The 10,927-nt window shown below is 52.8% G+C and overlaps 1 protein-coding gene across 2 annotated transcripts; it reads right to left on the bottom strand.

Annotated features, from left to right (window-relative positions):
• Positions 1-561: 561 nt before the first annotated feature.
• Positions 562-10,609, bottom strand: Niban3 (niban apoptosis regulator 3). Of its 2 annotated transcripts, none has more exons than XM_051178143.1 (15): positions 10,474-10,609; positions 9,254-9,384; positions 8,049-8,174; positions 7,746-7,860; positions 6,690-6,857; positions 6,464-6,579; positions 6,287-6,391; positions 6,042-6,204; positions 5,177-5,367; positions 4,925-5,083; positions 4,043-4,126; positions 3,862-3,969; positions 3,116-3,227; positions 2,216-2,296; positions 562-1,359 (listed from the first exon to the last, which is right to left on the bottom strand). In XM_051178143.1, exons 1-15 carry the CDS (start codon positions 10,526-10,528, stop codon positions 1,334-1,336), a joined length of 1,740 nt encoding a protein of 579 aa, XP_051034100.1. In that variant the 5' UTR covers positions 10,529-10,609; the 3' UTR covers positions 562-1,333. The 2 variants fall into 2 exon arrangements, with proteins under 2 accessions (XP_051034100.1, XP_051034099.1); XM_051178142.1 differs by having other exon boundaries at positions 4,043-4,159.
• Positions 10,610-10,927: the final 318 nt, after the last annotated feature.

Below are 10,927 nucleotides of genomic sequence, written 5' to 3' on the forward strand. Positions count from 1 at the left end.
GGGTATTTCCAGAATTAGCATCTGCACTCCAGCCTGGGTCTGGGTGAACCTAGAGCTATGCAGGATGAGTAAATTTAAAAATTAAATGTCCTGGTGCTGAGGCCAGGATCTGATACAGCCAGATTGCCTGGGTCTCTGGCTTCCTCTGGCTCTGTAGGGAGCATTGGGGAAATTCCCTTGAACCTTCTGGAAGCAGCTAGGGGTGGCAACCCTGGAGAGCCAGGCTGAGGGGATCAACAGCAGTGCTGGACTGGAAGCCAGGATAGAGGATCCCAGAGGGCTGGGCTGGGGGTGGAACTCTAAACAATCAAGCACATAGCCCTTGGCATTTTAAAGCTCAATTTAGTCATTGAAGCAGTTACAAATCAAACTGAGAGCCACAGGGTGGCCTCAGTGTAAAAATGCTTGCAGCTTAACCTGATGATCTGAGTTCAATCCTTAAGACCCACTTGTTGGAAAGAGAACCCTGTAAGGAGTAAAGTTTCTCCTCCCGTTGCCGGTCTTGTCCCGCCTTCGCACCAGCCCCAAATAACACACTGAGACTCTGTATTTGATATAAATTTGTTGGCCAGTTACTTGTTTCTTATCAGCTAGCTCTGTCTTAAGTATTAACCCATTTCTATTAATTTTCACACGGTCTTATCTTACTGGAGAGAAAGGCCGCCAGTGTTCTACTCTCTCTTTTATCTTGACTCCTCCTTTCTCTTTCCTCCTCATCTCCTAGTCCCGCCTATCTTGCTTTCCTATTGGCCAACAGAGCTTTATTCTTTAACCAGTATGAGAAACATATTTACAGAATGACATCTCCCATCATATTCTCTTTTCTGTCTAAATAAAAAAAAAAAGGGTTTTAACCTTAACATAGCAAAATATATAACACAACAGTTATCAAGAATCACAGTTAACAATATTTAGTCCATTAACATTTAGCAAGATTAAAAGTTGTCCTCTGATGGCCACATGCCCCCCCCCACATACACAAATAAATTTTAAAAGAAATTTTTTAATTGTATGGCTTTTTAAAGTAAAAAAGTTAAAAAAATTAAATTAATGGGATTACATGTGTCAAATCAAGAGAGATTTGGGGGCTTGTTTTTTTTTTTTTGTTTTTGTTTTTTTGTTTGTTTGTTTCTTTACAATGTCTTATTATGGTAGCCCAGAACTTGAGTGTACAAATTCTAGCAGGAACACAGAATCTATGATGCTTTGTTGAATTGCAGCAATTAAAAATCCAGAAGCAGCTCACATACTTGGGTCTTCATCCATTGTCCCCAGAATGGGTGTGGGCAAAGACAGCTGGGGTGTTCTTGGCACCTGAGTAGACCTCTCCATCTCAGACCTGAGCCTCAGCTCCCTCATCTGTGGAAATGGTAACTGTCACATAGATGTCCATGTGACAAGCTGAAGGTAGGGCCTGGAGCAGGGGCAGGGCTCACAAAGCAAGAGGGCCTGACAAGCTGTGTGGCAGTGGACTGGCAGGCAGGAGACAGGCTGGAGAGCCTGTGGAAATGCCAGCCTGCCTCTGCAAACTCTGAGATTCCGTGGGAACTCACCCATAAGACTGTGTGCACACAGTGACAGGCTCAGGTCCACCCACCCACTGGTGTATGTGGCAGGTGGAGGCATACTCAAGTAATTATCTAATTAACTAAATAGGTCCACATCAAAGTCAGAGTATCTGAGTCAGCTATGGTTGCGTAACAAGTAAGCCCAAGTTACCTTGCCTCAATGTAATGAGATATTCACCTTGTCCATACCTGTGGCATAGACCACGCCCATGTGGGGTGGAGACAGGGCTGGACGTGACCTGGGGGAACTAAGGCTGAAGAGGGGGCACAGAGAGCAGCTCTCTTGCTTGCACTTCTGGAGGCATCCTTGGGACCAGGAACCTGCTGGTGTTATCTGTCTATGTTGTGAGTTATTTCTCCCTGAATAAACATCTATTGGCCTATTTGTTTCTCCTGATCCTTATTAAATATCAATACCTCAACAATTCTTTGCTGACCATCACTATCTCCCCTCCCACAAGCCTATCACTATGTGCGTGTCACAGCCTGTGGCTTCTCCACCTGTTCACCATGACTTTGCCAGCCTGGCCACTTCAGGAGATGAAGCTCATTTTGTTCCATTCACTCTACCATTGCCACACTTCTATATACCCTGTGCAACCCCACAGCCATTCCTTGTTGTGGCCCAGGAACAGTGAGGTGCTCACCTACTCCTTGGTTCCACCGGGCTACTGAACAGTCTGCCGGAGTGCAGGCTCTGTTACTGGCACCAAGAATCCTTTTCAACTCTAGAATAAGAGACATTGCTAATCAATAGCTGCTCTCCACCTAGCCAGGAGACTGGCAGCCCCACCTAACTGCTGTTCTGTGCAGACTTCACAAATCAATAGCAGTGGAGCTCCCTAAGGATGTACACAGGCTCCAGGTTCAGAAGCCCATCTAGGCCCCCACTTCTTGACTTAGTTTGCAGCCATTTAAAACTTTTACTCTTGGAAGTAGATGGCTCAGCAATTGAGAACACTGTCTGCTCTTCCAGAGAACCAGGGTTCCATTCCCAGCACCCACACAGCGGCTCACACCATCTGTGACTCCAGTTCCAGGAGATCTGAAACTCTCACAAACAGATATGCAGGCAAAAAAATCAATGCACATAAAAATAAATCCTTAAAAATCATTCTACTTTGCTGGGCATGTGGGTTCAGGCACTTGGATGCTGAGGCAGGAGGGCTGGCCTATGTCACCACCTCAGCTCCATTTCTCTTGCTTGGGCCCAGCCTTATTCTATCCCCTGGCTCCTGGGAACTCTGTCACCCCTGGGTTCTACCACTTATCAAACCTTCCTAGTCCCTCTTCTCTCTGCTGTCTTCAAAGGCTTTGTGCACTTCTGGAAGCTCCTGAGCAAACTCCAGACCAACATTCTGGTACCAAGTACAACTGCTTCTCTCTCATCTTCCTGAGAACCCCAATATCCCCGAGAATGTCATTACAGTACCCCCTCCAGGGAACCCATCACTGTCCTCCCAGGACCCCTCAAGTCCTGTGCAAGCATCTACAGGGCATGACAGGGACTGAGTGAGGCTGCACTGAGCTACAGCTGGGGAACTCACCTCCATCAATTCTCTGCAGAAGGGAGCCCTGGATGACGTCCCTGTAGACACCCTCAGTGGTCAGAACCTGACAGTCCATGGCCAGGGTATCCCCATCCACCTCAGGCTGTTCCTAGGACCACAGTAAGGAGCTTGGCTAGATGCAGGACTTATGTGCTCCCCCAGCCCTGGCCAGATCTGCTGGAACACTCTTGTTTCCCTCTCTGTAACATGGACATGCTTGCCCACAGTCCCACATGCCATAGCATATGCCACAGTGTCAGAAATGGACTAAGGCCCACACAGCCATCCTACCTCCCAAGTGTGTCAGCCAAGACCTAACCATAGCTACTTTCTCTGAAGAGTCCCATTAGCATCTAAGTCACACCCATACTTGCTGGTCCTGACTTTAAGGTAGCCAGAAGCTGAGTCCTCCCCACGCACACCCTTCCTTCAACTCCAGCCTCAGTTGCCTCCTCTCCGGTCCTTACATACAGGGTCCTGCCCCAGGACTTTTGCACAGTCAGTGCTGCCATATAAAACTAGACCCATAGAGGCTGCACATGCTCAGCAAGGCCACAATGGAACTCAGGGAGTATGTGGTCAGCAAGCATTAGGGATGAATCAAGATGCAAAGGGCACTGTGGAAGCCCAGGAGAGCCCCCACCCAGTCTGGGGAGCGGAGGTGGGATGTAGTTCTCCCAGTGGCTTCAAGCAAAAGTAAGCACTCTGTCCCCAACAAGCAGATGTCTCACATGTCTGCTCACCAAATTACAGCTCACTTCAAGTTGGCTCCACACAAAGGGCCAGAATATGCCCAATAGCCAGGCCCGGGTGAACCTCCATCGAGTGGCCTCACTGTCTGAGGTGAACTTCTGCAGGGGATACAGCCAGTGTTGTGCATCGGCTCTCAGGACTCCAGCTGTGGGACCCTCCCACCCACCTTACCTTCAGCACAAGGCCCCTGACTTTCTCTAGCTGCTCAGCTGCTTGGCTGCAGTCCAGAGTTGACGTCAGACACTGGTCCGCCAGCTGCAGGAAGGTGGTGACGGCATCTGCCATGAGCTGTGAAGAAGGTACCCACATGATCCCACACCCCAGGACCACCGCTCTGGCTCAGAAGCTTTCCCAGAAGCCTGGGTCAGGAAAAGTCAGCAGCCTCCCTGGGGAGCGCTCCTGTGCAGTGTACAAAGTAGCAGATGTGCCGGGCACCAATGGGTTACCTCAGGCTCTTCCTATTTCATTCCCTGTGTCCACGGAGGGGCCCTATTGCTGCCTTTAAAACACATCTCTCTTTTTGTTTTACATAGGTCCTCACGTAACCTACACTGGCCTCAAATTCATTGTGCATCGGAGGATGACCCTGGTCCTCCTGTCTTCGACAGGCTGACACCACCACACCTGCATCTGGATAAGAGCTTCTAGGCTCTTCCACTCAGGCCTTTTTAGACAGAACTCATAACAGCAGACAGCTCTTCCTTTTTAATTTTTGTTTTGTTTTGTTTTTTTCTAGACAAGGTTTCTCTGTGTGGCTTTGGAGGCTGTCCTGGAACAAGCTCTATAGACCAGGCTGGACTTGAATTCACAGAGATCCACCTGCCTCTGTCTTCCAAGTGCTGGGACTGAAGGTGTGTGCCACCAACACCCAGCCAGACAGCTTTTGAGTCTGGCCATGCTCTCATACCTCCTGAGGCTCCCTACTGTCTTTTAGAGATTCACACTCTCTCCAGGCCCTGCCTGCCTATCAGTTGGGCCCATTCCTTTCCCATAAACGCACACTCTCCCTCTACCAGGGATACCCGATGCATGCTTCCCATTCACTTTCCTCACCTGTTGTGCAAGGTCTTGGGCCCCAAACACCAGGCTCTGCATCCCCAGGAAGCCAAATGGTTCTGCCAGATGGGCCAGGTGGCTGCGGTTCCTCTCTGCCTCCCGATAGCAGACCTGCATCAGTTCTGGATCCCAAGGTATCTCCCCGAATTCATAAACCTACGTATGAATACCAGTCGGATGAGAAAATATCCTTGGCTTGTGATACTGGCAGGCCAAGGGGGACATGCCACTGCCAGCCCATGTGCTAACCTCCCTGCGCAGCCTAGTGCCTGAAGGATTCTTGTGCAGCTGGTGAGACAGCCGGTCTATGCCCCGAATGAGGAGGGTCTGAACAGCTTGGAGCGTGGCTTCCACAGGGCTCAGCAGCGTGAGGGTAAGCTGGGGCAGTTGCTGGTCCACCATGCAGCACAGGCATGCCTCGAGGGCGTCCCTGATCTCCACTGAGGGGAAATGCATAGGAATGCAATGAATGCATAGGAGCAGGGACCTCAACCTGGCGAGCTCAATACTCATTTTGCAGCTGAGGAAACTGAGGCTAAGTAGGAGCTGTGAGACATGGCCCAAAGGCACAGACCGAGGAAGCAGGGTCTTCATATCGGCTGCAGAGCCTCCCTACCTGACCCACATTTTAACAGGCCTGCTGCAGGCCCCGTTCTCTCGTACCACGCCCTTCTCAGGGCTTCTCCAGGCTAGTATCCGGTGTCAGACTCTAATTCTCATCAACTATTTCCCTTTTCCCTAACCTATCCCTCAGGCCCCGCCTCGCGCCAATTAGACCCCCACCTTCCAGTCACAAGACCCCGCCCCCTCAGGCAAGCACTGTCCAACCTGTTGGTATCGCCCTGATCCCGCCTCCAGACGACCCTCAGCTAACAGGCCCAGCTCCTGAAACTCCACGCCCTCTCCCAGGTGGCCCCGCCCCTACATTTCCTGACCCCACACCTTGGCCTCCTGCACTGTCCTGCCTAGGCCCCACCTCTCGCTCCGTGACCCCTCTCCCTCCTCCTGGACCCACGCTCCCTCCTAGTTCTGACCCCCACCAACCACGCAGCCTCCCCTATCTCTTAGCAATGGCCCCGCCTCTTATTCCTGCCCCCGTCGCCGTCCAGCTCACTTTTCAGTCTCCGCGCCCTTTGTGCGCGCTGCTGTAGGATCTGCTCGAGCTCTGCGCGTACCGTCCTCTCTAGAGCCGCCAGCAGCGCGTCCTTTTCTGGCTGGAAGGCTCGCAGACCTGCAGATGCCCGGACCAGGACGGCCGCGTACACAGCGTCGAGGAACTGCAGCGTCGAGGGCGGTGTGGGCGAGCACGTGGGGCTAGGGGCGCCCCCCCCCTTCCCCTCGCCGCAACCCGCTCCACACCTCTGCGCAGGCCCGGGCCCGGGCGCGCCCTGAACCGCGCAGACCCCGCAGCGCTTGTGAGCGCAGCCCGGGCAACAGCTCCCGCATCAGCTCAGCGCTCAGCACCTACGAGGGAAGCGTGGAAGCGTAGTGTGCGGCGGGTGGCGGAACCCAACCATGCCTTGGGACACCGCTCACCTCTGCGTCGGAGCCCAGCGTCGCATCCTCGCCACCGGCGAAGCCCCGTCGTCGTCTATAGAGCTGCACAGCATCCAGGAAGGCGCAGGCCGCGGGCGCCCGGCTGCGCTGTAGGACTGAGGGCACAGTCAGCGGCGCGCTGCGCCCCGGCCCTCTCCAGGAAGCCCCTCACCTATGCCCATCTTCCTCCTGCCTCCCACATACGCCCTGCTCTGCCCCGACGCACCGGTGTCTCTCAGCCGGATGGCACCCTGCAGGTTGAGCCTCCAGGCTCGCTGCACCCCCCGTGTGCGGGCGCAGAAGCAGAGGTGAGCCCGGAACGGGTGCACAAGGAAGAGCGCAAAGCTCACAGGCTCCTCCAGCACTCTCAGTGGCTCCTCCTGGGCGAGATCTCCTGAAAGCAAGACTGTGTGACTTCCGGGCCAGCCTGGGCTTCAGAGCAAAAGCTGTCTCAAAGATTAAACACAGCAGAAGCCCTAGTGCTATGTGGGCCTGCAAGATAAACTCTGCATTGCTTTTGGAACAGGTGAACAGGGACAGAGTGGGAGAAACTCAAAGACCAGGACCCCAACTGGACTGCACCGTGTCCCAAATCTGTACACTGCTTCCCACCACATCTGTCTCCTTGCATGCTTACTGACACTGGGTTTCATGGTTTTTCAATAATAAGTAACTACATGCATGTATTTGTTCATATGTCAAACACAAAGACATCAGATGCCCTGGAGCTGGAGTTCCAGGCAGTTGTGAGCAGTCTGATATGGGTGCTGGGAATCAAACTCTGATCCACTGAGCCATCTTTCCAGCCTTGACTTTTATTGTATTGTTTTGTTGCTTTATTCTTTTTTGTTTGTTTTCCAAGACAAGGTTTCTCTGGCTGTCCTGAAATACACTCTGTAGAGCAGGCTGGTGTCACACTCTGAGATCCGCCTGCCTCTGCCTCCCCAGTGCTGGGAGTAAAGGCGTGCGCCACCAGCATTGCTTTTGTTTTGTTCCTTAGACTCTTTGCCATTTGGGTTTTGTCCCATTGGCTTTACTGATGCCCCCCTAGGGACGGTGGGTCCTTCTTTTCCTTCCCAAAGCAAGTGTACTCGCTCCAGGAACAATACCATCCACCAAGGGACAGCTGGCAACATCTGTAGACACTGTGAGTCACGCTGTGGGTAGGAAGTTGCTACTGGCAATAGATGGAGGATCAAATCAGCTTCCCAAGTGTGCAGGGAGGGTAGGACAGCCACAGGGCTGGGAGGAAGGGAAGCTAAGGGAACTCAGGGATGCTTACCAGAGGAGCTTGGGCAGAGGTCATCCAAAAGGCAGAGATATTCACGCTGGGAAGTGAGTAGCATGTACCCGGTCAGGGCTGTGGAGCCCAGGGGACGGCCCCCAGATTCATACTCCTAGACCAGACAAAGCCTTGAAACCAAACAGATTCCCCAACACAGGAGGCAGGTAAGCAAACTCCCAACGCACTCCCCTGCCCCTCTGGGCCATCTGCAACTCAGGACCTTGCATGTTATTGGCCAGGACTCTGCCACTGAGCTCCTCACTGGGGGATTCTAGGCAGGACCTCTGGCCATCTACTTACATCCTTTTGGCTGAACCATTCCAGATGTCCATCACCACGCAGAACACAGAAGATGGGTTGCCACTGTGGTGGGTGGCCCCACAGCAGCGTCAAGGGCCCTCCATGCTCCCGGACTCGAGGCAGCTTCTGCAAGGGGATGCCAGCTGTCATTGGGTCTAGAGCAGATTTTAGGGTTCCCTGAACTCTGCCTGAGTCTCAGCTGCCACCAAAAGCAGGGCATTCAGCTTTTACATTTAATTGATTATGACAGGATCTGGTTGTGGTACCATGGAGACGCCACCAACTGCTGGATCCTAGTGACCCTCCTTCCTCAGTTGCCCATGTAGTCTATAGACAGCCTGGGCTACAGACATCCAAAGGAAAACAAGTGTCATGTAGGTTTGGTCACACATGTGCACCATACTCCTAAGGCTCAGAGGCAGCCTAGCACTCTGTCATGTCAGCCTAGCACCAGGAAGGTTGAGGCAGGAAAGTCAGGAGTTCAAGGTCAGCCTCAGCTACACATCAAGTTTAAGACTAGCCCAGCTACATGAGTCTTTGCCTTAAATAAAACAAAAACAAAATTGTGGCAGAATAGGGAATGTCCTGCATGGGACAGGGAAAGTCCCCAGAGGTGACCTGCCCACAGATCCTCCCTTGAGCAGGGAGGAAAAGGAGCCAGTGAGAACCCCAGTTTCCAGTCACCTGTGCAACCTTCATGTGGCTCACCTGCCTCTCTGGCCCTGAATTGCCTCGTTAGTCCAGGACTATCCCGGGGTGGGGACAGATAGAGGCCATGGAAGACTATCAGTGGGCCATAGCTCCATGCTGTTTGATCTTACTAATGAACCCTGAACTTCCAAGAACAGAGTAAGAGGGACAAGGGGGCAGGAAATATGGGCATGGGGTCGTATCAAGGTGTGTTTCCCTGGTGCTGTGGTTGCGACAGCAGGGCAGGTACATGAAGAAGCTGGGACCCTTGCTCACACTACTCAGGTTTTGCCAACCTCAGGGCCTTTGCACTTGCTATTGACCCTGGCAGGGAACACACTTCCCCAAGCTTCCTCTGCCTGCCTTCACCTTCACAGCTTCCTGATCCACCTGTACAAAGGCCCTGAGGTCAGTGCACCCTTCCCAGCACCACAGTCTCCGGAGACAACCACAGCTGGGTCCCCACACGCCCTGAGGGGTGACTGGCAGGGATCCTCATCCTCCACCACACGCACTTTGGTGTGGGACAGCTGGCATCCTGCTGGCTCCTGGGGTCCCAGCTCCCTGGAGATCTGCCTCAGGACGGCTGCTGCTAGCTGCCTGCGGTAACATGGCAAGAAGGCCCTCAGCAAGCCATCCACCTGACCTGTGGGGGAAAAGGGACCAACACTGTGGCCAGGGGACTTACCTGTCATCTTAGGCCAAGCTGGCCTGCCAGCCAGATCAGCCTGAATTAGTGAGCCCCGACATAGGCAAAAGACCATGCCTCAGTGAATAAGGTAGAAGGCAGTCTAAGAGGAGAACCAGTGTTAATCCCTGCTACACACATGCACACACAAAGGCATTTTCATCCAAGTACATTGTTGTGTCTCAGGAGAACAAGACCCAGAGAGGGGGACTCACTCACTCAAAAGCACACAGCAAATGCAGGTAGCAGTCAATCCTGGGACTTGCAGAAATGATTTGCAGCATATGCAGGAATTTGCATGGGCAATTCCCCTTTCCAAATGCTGTTCCCACATACCATCTTCCAGCCTGGCCTAGCCACCTCCCCTTAGGGAACAGCCACCATATCCTGTGAGTCTGAACCATGAACGTCCAGCCCCTCTTCTAGGTCTAGTGTAGGACAGTACAGAGAGCCTTAGTCCCAATGTCCATGTAGCCAGGCCTGGCCATGATGACCATCTGGGGCCAGACAGGGACCCCTTCCACCTGCCTGTGGCCACCACCCCTGCCCTCATGGGCCCATGAGTCCCCTAACAAATCAAAATTGCCACATTTCACTTTTGTTTTGAGACAGGGTCACATGTAGCCCAGGTGTCCTGGAACTCACTATGTACTCCAGGCTGACCTCAAACTTAGGGATCTGTCTCCTGAGTGCTGGGATGCCATGTGTTTGCCACCATGCTCAGCCACTTGAGTTTCGTTTAAATCTGGAATCTTCCAAAGCCAGGCATCACCAAAGCAGTGGTGATGCAAATCTCTAATCCCAGCCCGTGGAAGTTAGGGGCAGATTGATCTCTGGTTTTGAGCCCAGCTTGGCCTATAGAGAGTGTTTCGGGCTAGCCTGATCTTGAAACATTAAACAAAAACTCTGGAATCTTCCAACACAAGCCCACTCCTGGCAGGACAAGAGAATCCTAACAAGGAACCACATATTTAATGCCAGGAGTTAATGCCAGTGTCGCCTCCTGTGCAGTGGACGGCACGACCTTACCCCAATCCCTCTGCTCACCCCTCAGCTGCTGCTGCTGCCGTTTGTCCAAGGGGCTGGAGGGCCGTGCCCCCATCCTGTTACTGTGCGGAGTCCTCCTGGGTCCCTCTGCTCAGGGTTCTGGGTAGCAGTCAAATGGCCCAAGTTCCAGGAGGGTACTGCGGTTTGGTACAGCCTGTGACTCTTCTGGTCTGCACCTGCCTCCTCCTGTCTCCTGGGGACAGGCTGGACCAAGACTGGGGGTTTCTGTGAGGGACAGTGGGGACTGCCCCAGGGGAGACCAAAGCAGTATGGTAAAAACTATGCCCACCACAGGTGGGTGGGGTGGCACATCTCTGCCTTTCCAGCACTCAGAAAGCAGACAGGAAGATCAGGAGTTTAGTTAATGGAAGCCAACCTGGGCTACATGAAGTGTTGTCTCAACAAAACAAACAAATGACTGACTGAAGAAACAAGTGACCTGGGGCGTGAGTTA

Source organism: Phodopus roborovskii, unplaced genomic scaffold (assembly GCF_943737965.1).
Source record: "Phodopus roborovskii unplaced genomic scaffold, PHOROB, whole genome shotgun sequence".
Classification (NCBI taxonomy): Eukaryota; Metazoa; Chordata; class Mammalia; order Rodentia; family Cricetidae; genus Phodopus; species Phodopus roborovskii.